We start from the raw sequence: 16,127 nt of genomic DNA on the forward strand, positions 1-16,127 counted from the left end.
GTGTGTGTGTGTGTGTGTGTGTAATTATTTATCACGGCCGCCGTTTCTGTCTATTAATATCCACAGCTCTCTTCTTCTTCTTCTTCATCATCACGCTGTGTGGTCGGCCAGCTTTGAAATTAATGCATATTGATTTTTTTGGGGGGCCTGTTCCATTCGCCCTGTCTGTCTCTCTCTCTGTCTCTCTGTCTGTCTGTCTTTCCTTTTTTTTTTTTGGGAAGCTGAATACTTTTCTCTCATCCCAGTCCCTCCCTCCCTCCCTCTCTCCCTCTCTCGTTCATCCCCTTTTCAGGTTAAGTCATTTCTCCTTCTTCATCTCAGAAAACTATTTCTGTCTTCAAAATCCGCTTCCGTTTTTCCTCCCTCTTCTGTTCCGTTTAATTGAACCAGTTAAAAAAGCATAATTAGCATTTAAATCTCTCTCGTACAGGAACACCCCTCCCCTTACTGCTAACACTCTCTCACACTCTCTCTCGCGCTCCCTCTCTCTCTCTTTCTCTCTCTCTCTCTCTCTCTCTCTCTCACATGCACACGCTCCCCTCGCTCAGTTTCTCTGTCTCTGTCGCTACGCAACCAATGCTTTCTCTCTCCCTCTCTCTCTCTCTCTCTCTCTCTCTCTGTGTCTCTCTCTGTGTCTCTCTCTCTCTCGTTCACTCTCACTCACTCCCTCCATCAGCGCCGGAGAGGTAGGCATGTGGACTGATAGCGGTCTCCAGATGCGTGTGTGTGTGTGTATATATATATGTGTGTTAAGAGTGTGTGTGTGTTTCTCTTTAATTCATATGTCAGATGTTGTTCTGTTGATAACAGTGTTAGTAGTGTTATTGGCTCCAGCACTTGAGCTATTGCCTGGGTCGGGAACTGGATTTATATACACTGGATCCATCCACAGGTGTGTGTGTTTAAGTGTGTGTGTGTGTGTGTATAAGTGTATGTGTGTGTAGTGAGCTGTTAGAATGGGTGGTTTGATTGCACACAGCATGCACTTAAGTAACAGTACAGTATAAAACTGTACGTAGTGTTTTGAGGGTGTTTAATGTTATGCATGGCTGTGAAGTATTTATACTTATGAATTGATATATATTTATTATGTATATATAGTTTTAGTTAGTGTGTGTGTTTGTGTGTGTGTGTGTGTGTGTGGTGGGATCTCTCTCCACTCTCCAGCCATATGATTATAGTCCTTCAGTTGAAGTATCGGGATTGAGACCCCCCTCACCCTCCCCCTGAAAGGAAATGAACGGAGGAGCAGGGAGGCAGTGAACAGAGTGAAGCAATGGAGCGATGGTAAGAACAAGAAAGAGAGAGAGAGAGAGAGAGAAGGATTTAACATGCTCACTCATTCACTCACGTGTTTACTCACTTGTTAAACCATTTGATAACTGATTCATTCAGTCATTCATTCACTTATTCATTTAGTTAATCATTTAGTCTTTTTTTACCCACTCAGGGAGTCGTTCACTCACTCCATCACTCAATTGTTTACTCACTCCATTCACTCACTCACCTATTTACTCAGTTGTTCACTCAGTGAGTCATTTACTTACTTATTCAGTGAGTTGTTCACTCACTCATTCACTCAATTGTTCACTCAGTGAGTCTTTCACTCACTCATTTGTTCACTCGGTGAGTCGGCCACTCACTCACTCATACACTCAATTGTTCACTTAGTGAGTTGTTCACTCATTCACTCATTTACTCAGTTGTTTACTCAATGAGTTGTTCAATCAGTGAGTCCTTTACTCACTCATTCACTCAATTGTTCACTCAGTGAGTCATTCACTCAATTGTTCACTCCTTCACTCAATTGTTCACTCAGTGAGTCATTCGCTCAATTGTTCACTCAGTGAGTCATTCACTCAATTGTTCACTCCTTCACTCAATTGTTCACTCAGTGAGTCATTCGCTCAATTGTTCACTCAGTGAGTCATTCACTCGCTCATTTAGTGAATCGTTCACTCATTAACTCACTCATTGTCATTTACTCATTCATTCTCTTGTATAATTTATTTAGTTACTCTCTTGATGGTTTTTTAATTCAAACACACAATTGCTTCCTCATTCATTCACTTCCTCACTCGTTCTCTCAGTCTGTTACTTGTTCACTTATTGACTCACTCATTCACTCGCTCTCTCATTCATTTGTTTACTCACTCATTCAGTCATTCGTTCACTCGATTGTCAACTCATTCATTCAATCACTCGTTGAGATTGCAGACGTTGAATTACAGAGTGAATTAAAGATGAACAGCAGCTTTATCTTTAACATATCCGTCACTTTTCACTTCTTTTCTTCTACAACCTTTTATTTTTCCTCCCTCTATTCCTGCTTTCATTCATTCTTTTTTCCTGCCTTCCTCTTTTCCTTCCTTAATTATTTTTTGTTAAAATTTTAACAATTTATCCTTCTTTCCTTTATTTCTTTCTTGCACTTCCCTTCCTTATCCTCTTTACCTTTCTATGTTCTATGTTTCTATGTTAATTCCTTTCTTTCTCTTTTTATTACTCCTTCTTTATTCCTTTCTTTCTCTTTTTTATTTCGTTCTTTGTTTCCTTTCTGTCATCTCTTCTTTTTTTCGTGTATTCTTTTCTTTTCATCCCTCTCATCCTTTTCTTCTTTTTCTCTAAATCTCTTGTTCCTTTCTTTTTTCCTCTCTCACTGTTTTTTGCTTCTGTCCTTCTTTCTTTACTTCTTTTATGGTCTTCCTCTTCTTCCATCCTTCCTTCCGTTCCTCTCAGCTCCATCTCTGGGCCGACCCCTCTCTGGTACCTCCTGCTGGTAGCTGTGGTTACCTGCCCCACCTGCTGCCAGGAAGGGGCGGAGCACATGCAGTTGTCAGTCACTGCCCAGGCCACGCCCACTCCTCTATGGGCCGTAGACTGGGGTCCTACGCAACCCCTGGAGGACGAGACGCATCACCTGCTCTCCAGCCAGGAAACAGAGGGAGCCAAAGCAGCCACACCTGAGGCGTGGCCACACCACTGGAACACGCCCACCAACCAGACCCAGCAGCAACCGCTGTCCATCGAAGCCAGAGACTCGGGGGAGGAGCCGGAGGAGGAGGCGCAGGAAAAGGAACCAGAAGAAGGTGGGGCATCTGGAGCAAAGGGCTGGTTTATCATAGAACTCCAATTCCCATAATGCTTTTGTTTCACTAAGTCTCCTATATGGATGAGTCCAAATAAATCTTAAAGTTGGGAGGAGATTTGGATAAGTTACAAGTTACTTTAGGGTGGAGGTTTGGAGGATTTTTGTGTGATATAAGTTTGTTTTTAAGCAAACAACATTCTTGCACACAAGGATCTGCCATAAAGGAATTGTAGTTTTTTAGAAGCCCCGCCCACCTTCAAGATATGTCATCAGAAACAGGTTCTCATACTGAGCTTTTCCACCAAAAGAACTCTGGTTCTTGAACTTAGGTTCATGCTGCATTCTTGACAATGGGAACGTATACATTTCTAACTTATTTAATTGTGCATTTTAATTTAAAGCATTTAAATTACTAATTTCAGCTGTTAGCAGTCAGAAAATATGGAGGTTAACATTTAATCTTTTTTTTAATGTTTGATTAAAAAACCTTGCAGAAAGTAATGTCCAATCTTGAGAAACATCATACAAAAGTGGCACATCTTACAGATAAAAACTTAAAACAAACTAGAGTAAAGATAATATCAAACAACCACAACTCTGAGACATTCTAACTCGAATTTCTAAAGTCTTTATATAGAGTGGAGCTTCCCAATTGAACCCTTCATCATTACTACAGCCCACCTTAATCCCACATGGTCCCATCTAGGCTCCATATGTAATTTACAATCCTCATGGGGCCCTTGTTTAACCCCTCCTGGTCCAATCACCAACCCTGATCCATATATGTAGGGCCATCATGGAACTAAACGGACAAATTGTTGGTAAATTGTGTGCATTTGTGTCTTTTACCATTGGAAATATTTCTGTTCTTATGCTCACAATGCTAAGCTAAAGTTGCTAATAATAGTTAGAAATAGTTCTAGGAGAAGGGGGCGGGTCTAAAGAATGAGTAAGCAAGCCTGCCTCAACATCTACAGTAGTTTCTACTGTTTAGTCTCTTTCATTCATTCAGTCGTTTTTGGCTTCGTTTTATAGATCTTTATTTTTCCCAAATCGGATTAATTTCTCAGGGGAACGGTTTTAAAAATATTCCACACTTCTACTCAGTAATAAAACTTCTGCATCTGAACTGCAATCGAAAAAACAGGAGGACCAGTGAGTTTTAGGCTTTTTTCTTGGTTACATGACATCGCAGTGTTTAGTAGCTCCTCCATTTCCACTCGCTGTTGTGTTTTTACAGTACGTGGATCGCCGTGGAAACGCCTGTGTGTAATTATGGTGCACGTCAGTGGACAAATAGCTATTTTATTAAACGTGAGGAGACGAAACTCAGAGATGTGCGTCCGGACAGGACTAAAATTACCGGAGGATCACGAAGAAAAGAGTTTAGCAAAAAACAGTAGATAATTCAGCATGTAATTTTCTTCTCAGATGTTGTCCGGGAAAAACACGTACATAATCGTTCTGGACAGGAATAAAATCACAAAGGACCCTCCGGATGGGGCCCTTGTTTAACCCCAATGTAGGGCCATAATGGAAATTTAACCATTGGATATATTTACGCTCACGATGCATGACTAATAATACGTTTCTAATAATAAATGAAAGGAAATTTCCAGATATTAGCAACTCACAAACCGACTGCGTTTTTCTTTCACACTCAGGCCCTGTTTGTGTTTGGTCAAGATATTGCTCTAAAATATTCAGCTGAAGCGTTTCGGCTGCTGGTGAAGCTGTAGCTACTTTTATCTCTTCCTCAGTTCTCAGCTTCTTTTCATCCTCCAGCCGCTCTGGATTGTGTTCACTCAGTACTTCCATTTTTCTCAGCTGGAGACTGCCTTCCCCGTCCTTTTGTGCGGTGTGTCTTTTTTTCTTCATTTCCCTGTCACCTTTATTTATTTTCCCAATCCGTTTTTATCCCCTCTCTCTCTCTTTTCTCTCTTTTCTCTTCTCCTTCCTTCCTTTTCTTTCTCTCTTTCTGCAGTGGATCCTCAGTTCTATGTGACCGTGACTATCTCGTCTCTGCTGATTCTCTCGGTGGTCATCATCTCAGCCAAACTCTGGTGAGGCGGCTTCGGCACTTAATCTGTCCTCACTGCACCGCCGCACGTCCCCACACACTGCCTTTATAATATGTGAATGTGTGTGTGTGTGTGTGTACGCTCGAGTCTGATAATGCCAGGGTTCACACGCCAGATTTCCCTGCTGTTATCTCTCAGCGGATGCATTACGGAGGGACTTTCACAGCTCTGTGAGACGGTTAGCTGCAGCAGCAGCAGTGATGTTAGTTGTTCGAGCTCTTCGCTGTGTTTTATTTATTGAGAAGCTTTAATCTGAATCATGTCGAGGAAAGCTGGAGGCCTGGTTTTTCCAGTCTACTGTTTGATTTTAAGATATATACGCTCAGCCTCAAAAAATAAAAGTTGCACCCAGAAGGAAGTGTCAGATTGTGATGCTGTTGGAAAGGAAAATAAAGCTTATCAGGAGAAATAAATCAGTATGTATTTAGACTGATATGGGTAACTACGGTTCTGCATTCTTAGAATGAATGTGTAGCAGAACGTGGCGTTGTAGAGGTTCCTAATGGTGTTCTGCGATAATCTTTCCCATACAGATAGGTAGCATTCCACACAAAATGAAGAGAGCACTTCAGTTTCTGAATCAGTTTCTCTGATTGTGCTATTTATAGGTTTATATTTGAGTAAAATGTGGTGGAATAACCCTGGTTGGTTTTTAATCACAGTTTTATTTTTCATGCATCTTGGCATCATGTTCTCCTCCACCAGTCTTACACACTGCTTTTGGATAACTTTATGCTGCTTTACTCCTGGTGCAAAAATTCAAGCAGTTCAGTTTGGTGGTTTGATGGTTTGTGATCATCCATCTTCCTCTTGATTATATTCCAGATGATTTCAATTTGTTAAAGTATTTGGGCAGTATTTGACCTGAATTAAACAGAAAGAAAGCATTTATCAGGGTGTTTTCAACCAAAAACACTTGAACAGAAATCACATCGTATTTACGAGCTCTAAAGTCATAAGTACGAGATTGGGAGGTGGAGTTAAAGGCAGTATTGTTGTCAGAGCTCTGCTGATTCACCAGAGCTTCATGTGTCAGTTTAATGATGTGGAATGACCAGCAGCTGGGACTGTTTTTAGAAATTGTTTTGACTGGTTTCTGCCTCAGGACTTTATAGAGCACATCTAAAAGTTGAGGGGGCGTATTGTCCCCTGCAACTCTTACATTCATCCGTCTGAACAAAAGTCTAATATTTATGGAGCTTATGAGCTGACTCACAATCTGCATTTGTATGTTTTAATTTATATTTATATTTAAGTTTTTATAAGCTTGAAATATGTTTAACAATGTTTTGTTGTGTTCTGGACTTGTGAGGCGAAGATATAATTTCAAAATAACTGAAGTTTTAAAACAATCATTCAAAAGTTCAAAACCCTAAAAATTCATTTTTAATTAAATAAAAATTTCTGACTTACCTCATAAAATATTTCAAGTTTAAAATTAAATTTCACATTCTTTACTTATGTCAGCTTTTAAACTCTAGTTTAGTGATCTATAGGCGAGCCATCAACCAGACACCGCAAATCTTGATTAAGGGCGCATCAGTTTGTCTTTGCTACCGTAACGACGGGAAAAGTACATAGGGTATATAGGGTGCTGTTACTATTGGTCTCCTTTTTCTTTTTCCTGTGGTGGTCCTGATGAGAGCCAGTTTCATCATTAAGTCTTTGATGGTCTTTGTGACTGCACTTTCCATTCATTTCTAAAGTATTTTTTTATTTACTTAGTTGAGTAGTTACTCTAATATTCACTATTCACTGTATATCTTTAACTCTACCTCTTCACTACTTTACTTTAACTGATGCTCTCAAACACTTTATTAAGAGGCAAGAAATTCAAGTAATTAACTCTTGATGAGTTCAGCACAGCTGTTAACTGAAAGCCTGAATTCCAGGAGACTCTACCTCATAAAGCTGACTGAGAAAATCCAGCAGAGATGTTCAAAACTGATCATCTTTCATAAAGTTTTAAGAGTTCAGAAATCAATATTTGGTGGAATAACCCTGGTTGGTTTTTAATCACAGTTTTAATTTCATGCATCTTGGCATCATGTTCTCCTCCACCAGTCTTACACACTGCTTTTGGATAACTTTATGCTGCTTTACTCCTGGTGCAAAACTTTAATCAAACAGTTCAGTTTGGTGGTTTGATGGCTTGTGATCATCCTGTTGATCTTCCTCCTGATTATATTATTTGGTTTGTTTGTTGCTTTGTTATCTGCATATTTTTAAATGCTTAAGTTGTTAAACAGTCATTGGGAGTGGGTTTAGTCTGAAACACAGTTAGAGAAACTTGCTGACTCAAAGCAACTCGAGAGAGTATAAAGCTTCTATCAGCTCCTCACAGAAAGCTATTACACTTAATGCTATTAAATGACTGTGAATATTCTTCTCACTGATGCTTGAGACCTTGTTTAGTGCTGGAGTTGAGATAAGCTTGTGGTGGAACAGCCTATGGTTTAAATCCAATTATGAATGCAGAAGAAAGACAAAATAATCCCTAAAGAAAATGTTTCACCATTATCAGCATTATATACAACAGTCAGTAGAAACAGTACATGCATCACGCTGGTGGTAGATTCAGTGGTGGGCTTGGATAGTAAATAAAATAGCTATATTCGTGTTGTAGTCATGGCAATCTCTGGATTCTGTTCACGACTGCAGGCCGGCGTTATGTTGGGTAAAATAAAATGTTGCAGTATTTTTTTCTGCAATATATATTACTTTATTTAAAAAAAAAAAAAAAAAAAAATTTTGAGATTGTACCAGAAGTCAGTGATTTAAAAGTAGTATTTTTAGTATTAGCGACCCAGGAGAAGTCTTATTATTATTATTCTTATTATTTTCATTATTATTAATAATACGATATTAATAATGGTCTCTGTGATCATCAGCAGTGTATAATTGATTCACTCAAACAGCTTAAAACAGCTTAAAAAGTCATCACTTGTGATGTCAAAAAAAATATATATTTTTCCCATATTTTTTCCCATATCATCCAAATATTCCATCTACAGGAAGAAACAGAGCTTCCTTTTTATCTTTGTCTGTTTTCCTAGCCATTCCTTTCTTTTTGCAGGTGTCTTCAGTGCTCCCACCTGTGTTAATATGTAACTCCGCCCCCTCATTACCTGTCCCCAAGTGTTTCCTGTTTACTGTAGCCCCTTTGTTTCTGTTCTGTGTTCCCTTGATGATTCTTGTGCTTTTATCACGTCAAAAAAACAAACAACTAAAAACAGAAATAACCTGACTGACATGATAAACTGAATTTATTTCCATTTAACACTCATTTACTGTTATAACAAAAGGACAGAAAGTGGTCAGAGTCTTTTTATTAACAGCTCTGATATAGAAAAGGTGGAGAGTTCTGAAAACAGTGGTTCTCTCTCTCTTTCTTTCTCTCTCTCTCTCTCTCTTTTTTTCTGTGACTCCATTGGCTGTTGGTAGCCGCTTCTCCTGACTCCCAGTTGCCGACTGGGTCAGATATCTAGCATGCGATCAGTCAGCGCCGAGAGATCCATGATTTGCCTCTGAGTAGAGAATATTTGTCGGTGATCAACAAAAAACTAACAGCGACTAAAAGCTAAAGAAAAACTGGGTTAAAATTGTGTGGTGTGTGAACCAGGCAATAGTGCACTACATATGATAGATGAAGTAATTTGAGTCAGTGCCTTTAGTTAGAGATGTATATTTTGAATTTTTATTAGCTCATACAGACACATATTTCCACATATCGCCTATTCAGGTCAGGCGTGATAAGTCGAGGAAATTGGAAAATGGCTACAACTGATATTGGTAATTGATCTGTATTGAAAAGTTGAATTTGTGAATATCTTATCGCTTAATTGTAATTGTAATTTGTAATTGTAATTGTAGGAATTGTGTGTTTATCTTTATTTTAGGGTCAGTTTTGGTTTGTGAAGATTCACCAGAGATTTCTACTACTTACACAGATCAAGCAGCCTCTCTTATCGGGGTATCAAACTGAGTCGCTAGCGATTTGTTGTGCCTCTGCTGACGAGCTGATCAAACGAGGGAGCACACACACTTACACACACACACACACACACACACTCCTCTCTACATTATGCATTCTGTGTGCACCAGCCTTCTGCTCTCCTAACAACCCTCCGCTGTTTATTGCCTCTCACTCCGAGCAGAACCTGATCGAGCTCCTCACCCTCTGTGTGTGTGTGTGTGTGTGTGTGTGTGTGTGTGTGTTTTTTCCATGAATATTGCATGAGCATGACTCTGCCTTGTGTGTGTGTGTGTGTGAATGTACCTGTGGCTCTCAGTCCGTCTGGTATAATGACTGCTGGCTGTAATTTGACAAATGTAAACCCTGCAATTAGCCCAGAGTCTCTCTCTTCTCTCTCTCTCTCTCTCTCTCTCTCTCTCTCTCTCTCTCTCTCTCTCTTTCTCTCTCTCTGTCTTTAGCTAATGATAGTGTTTTTGCCTGAAGACACGGAGTGCACTAACCTGCTCTCAGCGTCTCTAAAAGCACGTACGCTTTACCAGGCCCGGACCCATAATTAGCAGGGGCTCGTTTTACCGCTTGCATTACCGAGAACAGAGCATTATCATCACCATTATCATTAACACAACACACAACTTCTCCTGCATTACTGCTGTTATATTAAATATACGCACGCACATGTTCAACAAATAATTTACTAACTGTTTAATTCAGGAATAATATACAGCAGGGACTGCAGTGATAATGTGAGACATCACCTCACCTCAAACATTCTCCTCTTCTACTGATTACATGTCACACCCTGTAACTAACTGAATATATTATACTCCTCAATATATTATTCCCTGTGTTTATATTATCACTGTGGCTGTAATATATGTGTATATTAAAGGATCTTCTACTGCTAAAACAGTGAAAAAAACACAGCCCCCTCTCCATGTCCTCTTTATAACAAGATATACAGCTCTGGAAAAAAAATTGAGACCACTTAATGATGATGATGAACTTGAACTTAACGCTTGAATTTTTGCACTAGGAGTAAAGCAGCATAAAGTTATCCAAAAGCAGTGTGTAAGACTGGTGGAGGAGGAGAACATGATGCCAAGATGCATGAAATTAAAACTGTGATTAAAAACCACCCAGGGTTATTCCACCAAATATTGATTATTTCTAAACTCTTAAATTAACTTTATGAATATGAACTTGTTTTCTTTGCATTATTTGAGGTCTGAAGTCTTTTCTGCATCTTTTTTGTTATTTCAGTCATTTCTCATTTTCTGCTAAAAATAAATGCTCTAAATGAGAATATTTTTATTTGAAGTTTTGGGAGAAATGTCTTGACTGTTGACGGGTGCAAGATAACAATGAGCATCGTAACACACCTTGTGCATGGTGTAAGATATGGCCCTGTCATCTCTTATTCTGTCTGTCTCTGTCCCTTTCTCATTCTGTGTCCCTGTCTTTCTCTCTCTTTCTACCTCTCTGTGTCCCTCTTTCTGTCTCTATCTTTCTGTGTTTCTGTCCCTCTTTCTTTTTCTGTCTCATTATGTGTCTTTCTGTGTTCCTGTCTCTGACTCTCATTTTGTCTCTCTCTGTCTCTGTCATCTCTCATTCTATCTCTATGTGTCCCTGTTCTCTCTCTCTCTCTCTCATTTTGTCTCTCTCTGTCTCTGTCATCTCTCATTCTCTGTGTTCCTGTCCCTCTCTCTCTTCTTTTCTCTATCTCTCTATGTTCCGGTCCCTCTTTCTTTTTCTGGCTCATTCTGTGTCTTTCTGTGTTCCTTTCCCTCTCTCTCATTTTTTCTCTCTCTGTCTGTCATATCTCATTCTATCTCTCTGTTTGTCTCTGTCCCTTTCTCTCATTCTGTCTCTATCTCTCTGTCCCACTTTTTCTCCCTATCCCTGCCCCTCTATTCCTCCTCAGATTTTCTCTCTTTCTTTTTTGCTCTCTCTATCTCTCTCTACATCCTCTTCTTACTCTCTGTCTCTGGGTCCCCTGTCTCTCTCTCTCTCTGTATATTCGTGATGTTTTTCCATGTCGTGTTTTTCTCACCAGTTTTTTTCTCTTTTCTCCCTCCTCCCTCCTCCTCCCTCTCTCTCTCTCTCTCAGTTATGACCGCTCTCTCTCCCAGCGTCCTCCTCCTCTCTCGCTCGCCATCCCTCGCTCTCTGGCTCAGGAGGACAGCAGGCAGACACTTCACAGCACCCCCTCCTTCCCCGACAGAGAGAGGTAGAGAGTGTGTGTGTGTTCAGTGTGTGTGTGTTCAGTGTGTGTGTGTGCAGTGAGTGTAGTATGAGTTTGCCTGCAAGACAGAACAAGGATGCAAGGATGATTATTGTGTGTGTGTGTGTGTGTGTGTGTGTGTGATCCAAGGATAACTAGACTAAAGAGTGTGTGCATTAAAGGGGACACAAGCATATGCAGAGAGAGAGAGAGAGAGAGAGAGGAAGACTGAGGAAGAGAGAGGGGAAGAGAGGAGGCGAGAGTAAAAGAATGAGAGAGAGAGAGAGAAAGACTGAGGAAGAGAGAGATAGAATGAGAGAGAGGGAGGGAGAATGAGAGAGAGAGATAGAATGAGAGAGAGAGAGAATGAGAGAGAGGGAGGGAGAGAGAGACAGAGAGAGAGAGGGAGGGAGAATGAGAGAGAGAGATAGAATGAGAGAGAGAGAGAATGAGAGAGAGGGAGGGAGAGAGAGACAGAGAGAGAGAGGGAGGGAGAATGAGAGAGAGAGAGAGGGAGGGAGGGAGAGAGAGAGAGAGAGAAGGAGAATGAAACGCATGGTTTCTGCTTTAAACTGATTTGCATGTATTGATTTGGAGCTTGTGCACATGAATATGCGCATATTTGTGTTTTCAGAGGCAGAGGATTTGACTGCCCATAGTGAAGAAAGAGAGAGAGAGAGAGAGAGAGAGAGAGGGTGGTGAAAAAAGAGCAGGAGAAAAAATAAAAGAAAAAGGAACTGGGGAGAGAGACGAGAGTGAGAGGACCAGAGAGAAAAGGACTAGAGAGAGAGAGAGAGAGAGAGAGAGAGAGAGAGAGAATTACAAAAAAGAAGCGCTAGAAAGAAAGGAGAGAAAAAGCAGGAGAAAAGAATAAAAAAGACAAAGAAAAGGAGAGACGGAAATAGTAAGGAAAAGAGTGAATGAATGAGATAATCTGTTATTGTTTAATGTTTCTTTGTTGTTCGTCACTGAATGAAACCAGTACAGAACAAATTCAACAACAGAACCATCAGTACAAATCCAATCACTACAGACCCAGCTGATACAGACTAACCCAGTACAGACTGAACTGATTACAGACTCATCCAATACAAACTAAACTGATATGGGTCAAACTGATAGAAACAGAACCAGTACCAACTAGACTGGTACAGACCTAGTTATTACAGACCTAATCACTACAGCCCCAGTCGATACAGTGACATGAAACAGACATAAACATTACAGACCTAACCAATACAGACTCTAGATTTTACAGACCCAACCAGAACAGATAAAGCCAGTTTAGACTGAACCAATACAGACCCAACAAGTACATACTGAACTGATTACAGACTAAACTGATTACAGACCCAACAAGTACAGACTGAACCAATACAGATAAACCTGATTACAGACCCAGCAAGTACAGACTGAACTGATACAGACCCAGAAAGTACAGACTATATTGATACAGACTAAACCAAGTACAGACCCAGCAAGTACAGACTGAACTGATACAGACTAAACTGATTTCAGACCCAGCAAGTAAAGACTTAACCGATACAGACTAAACTGATTTCAGACCCAGCAAGTACAGACTGAACAGACTAAACTGATTTCAGACCCAGTAAGTACAGACTGAACCGATACAGACTAACCTGATTTCAGACCCAGCAAGTACAGACTAAACTGATACAGACTGAACAGATTACAGATCCAGCAAGTACAGACTGAACTGAATACAGACCCAGAAAGTATAGACTGAACAATACAGACTGAACTAATTACAGACCCAGCAAGTACAGACTGAACCAATACAGACTGAACTGATAACAGACCCAGAAAGTACAGACTGAAGAATACAGACTGAACCGACACAGACTGAACCAATTACAGAAACACCCAGCAAGTATAGACTGAACCAATACATACAAAAATAGATGGATGAAGAGAGAGACAGAAAAAGAGAGAGGTAGGCAAAGATAGAATGAGGGAAACACAGAGACAGGGAGAAAGAAAGACAACAAAGGAAGGGAAGTATAAATAAATAAAAAGAGAAAGAAAGAGAGACTGAGGGAGAGGTAGAGGAGTGAAGTCTCTCGTTTCTGAAGTCGGGGGGATTTTAAAGTTAATCTCACGCAGGATAAACTCAGCCCCCCCTCCTCTCTCTCTCCTCCACTGTTCTGCTGTCGTTCTCTTTATGCAGGATTCCTGTGGTCAACCTCTGAGGAGCTGACCGCACTGAGCCGTGCCCGCGTGTGCCCGTGTCCCTGTGTGCCCGCCGGGCGTGGAGGGAATCCTGAGAGGACGAATGCGTGAACCAACCTGCCGACACGTGAACCTGCACACAGTACTCACTTACAGACAGAAACCTGCAGATCACCTGCCTGTACAGATACAGGTGTGTACCTGCGGGATCCAGACAGACGGACAGGCAAAGGGATGGATGGACAGATGGACGGACGTGGACATGGAGGGACAGCGGGACTCCTGAAGTTTTACACTCCAGGCTGTACATCTCTGATCTTTCACAACGATTCAATTCAATGCTTCATTGATTTCACTATGATTTCATTCAATTAGCGTTTTTTAAAAATGATTCAATGATTTATTGATTCCTCTATGATTAAATTCCAGTCAATTTAAATTCTTTAGGTAAATGATTCAGTGCTATTTTCGTATAAATCTGATTTAATGCACTTCCAATCAATAATGATTCTGTTGGAACAAATTTACTTAATGATTTCACTATGATTCAAATTGATTCAGATTCATTAAGTCTGGAATCAAATCAGCGAGTTCAGTAAATTCATAATTCATTTTAGGTTGATTCATTTACAGTTCTTTAGTAAATAGTAAACAACTCAATGCTTTATTGGTTTCACTATAATTTGATTTAATTCAGTTCCAATCAATTAGAATTCTGTTGGAACAAATTTACTCAATGAATCACAATGATTCAAATTGATTCAGATGCAGTTCTTCTGGAATCAAATCAGTGATGATTCATGATTCATTTTAGGTTGATTCTTAGCAAACTAATCAATGCTAAATTTGATTTAATCCAAAGGAAGTACGGAAATGATTCAGAGCTTCAGTGATTTAATTTAATTAAATTTAATTATAATACTCTTTTGATAAAACAGTTTCAGATTCACAGTGATTCAAACTGATTCAGTTACAATTCTTTAAGATCCGATTCAGTGCTTTAGTGATTTCACCATGATTCAAACTGATTCTTCAAGAATTTAATTGGTGCTTCAATCATTTCACCATGATTTAATTTAGGTCAATTGAAATATTTAAGAATTGATTCAGTGCTTTACTGATTTCACCATGATTCGATTCATTCAATTGATTCAATTAATCTTCTTTAGGAAATTATTTGACATGAGTCTGATTTCTTCACAAATTGATTATTTTGATTCATTTTTTTTTAAGATAAATTCTTGTTTTTTATATATTTCTAAACGCTATTTTGGTTACAATTGGCAAAAATTATTGAATATTAGGAGAATTGATAATGGTAAAATCTTTGAATTAGTGCAATTGAATCACAATTGAGTCAGGTTCTTTTCTTTTTAATTATGATAGGTTTGCACTGTTACACTTAAAAAGGGGCAAGCAGGGCACAACCAATCACAATTATTGTTTTGGAATTTCTTTTTAATATTTGAGCAAACAATTAATATTTTTATACAACAAAAAGATCAGATGACCACAATAAAGTTCCTTTAGAATTAGTTGAAATATGAACTGAATTAAATACCCATGCATCACTTTCCCATGTTTATTGCAGCCAATCACAGAGGCTTGATAAATTCTACCTGCCTGCTTTAGCTGTACCATAATCTTCCATAATCGCAGGTTTACAGTGGCTGGGATGTTGGTGGATGTGGGTGTTCAGTTCCGCTGTGGTTGCTCGTGTGTTCTGTTATTCCGACGCTGTGGTGTAGCATTTATTAAGACTCGCAGAACGACTGCAGAGATAAATGTAGCCTATATATTTTTTCGTTTGTCTCACGGCTCTGTATCTAGACTGTTGGGTTTTATATAGCTGTGTCACCCTTGGCAACAGCGACTGTGCTGATGTTTACTGCCACTGAAATCCCATAAACTTGACGCTGAGAACACTTTCAGTGATTACAAATGTAAAAAAGCCTAGCGATGTGTTTTATTCACGGTTCTGTAACCGTGCACGGAGAACGTGGCACCTGGAAGTGAGGTTGATTAAGACTTTTTATCGCTAAGGACTTACAACATATACAACATACATCATACAATGGTGTTTCGACTGTCGGGATATGGACCAATGACGGCCTGAGAAGACCTGAGGAGAAGACGAGGACATTGAGACGTGTGTTTTTTGCAGGAAGATAGAAGACATTGCTGAATACAGACTGGTCTAACTGCAATTCTACAGCATTGGATCTAATTTCCATTTTAAACTATTGCGTTTGAGTTCAGAGTTCAGTCCAAAAATGAGGACTATCATCATCTAAGGAATCAAAATCAAACAGGATGAAGTTCTTCTGGGAGGTAAAGTGGACAGAAATCTTTAAAAACTAATTTAAAGGTATATCTACTAAAAGATAAGTACAGTATTTTACAGACATTTTACAGATAAGGTGCACTATCAATGAAAGTCTATTTTGTTGGTCTATTATGGTCTAAATAAGGCGCACCGGATTATAAGACGCATTTTAAGCGACAGTAGTAAGGAACAACGGTGCCGCCATGTTTCCCTTTTAATTCAAGTAAACAAGACTGTAATTC

General features: G+C 39.5%; 1 protein-coding gene across 2 annotated transcripts; it reads left to right on the forward strand.

Moving 5' to 3' along the window:
• Window positions 1-54: 54 nt before the first annotated feature.
• Window positions 55-15,117, forward strand: LOC103036196 (PILR alpha associated neural protein). Of its 2 annotated transcripts, XM_049479975.1 has the most exons (5): window positions 55-1,287; window positions 2,740-3,089; window positions 5,076-5,154; window positions 11,256-11,375; window positions 13,558-15,117. In XM_049479975.1, the coding sequence occupies exons 1-5, from the start codon at window positions 1,277-1,279 to the stop codon at window positions 13,577-13,579; spliced, it is 582 nt and encodes a 193-aa protein (XP_049335932.1). In that variant the 5' UTR covers window positions 55-1,276; the 3' UTR covers window positions 13,580-15,117. The 2 variants fall into 2 exon arrangements, with proteins under 2 accessions (XP_049335932.1, XP_049335931.1); XM_049479974.1 differs by lacking the exon at window positions 5,076-5,154.
• Window positions 15,118-16,127: the final 1,010 nt, after the last annotated feature.

Source organism: Astyanax mexicanus, chromosome 6 (assembly GCF_023375975.1).
Source record: "Astyanax mexicanus isolate ESR-SI-001 chromosome 6, AstMex3_surface, whole genome shotgun sequence".
Lineage (NCBI taxonomy): Eukaryota > Metazoa > Chordata > Actinopteri > Characiformes > Acestrorhamphidae > Astyanax > Astyanax mexicanus.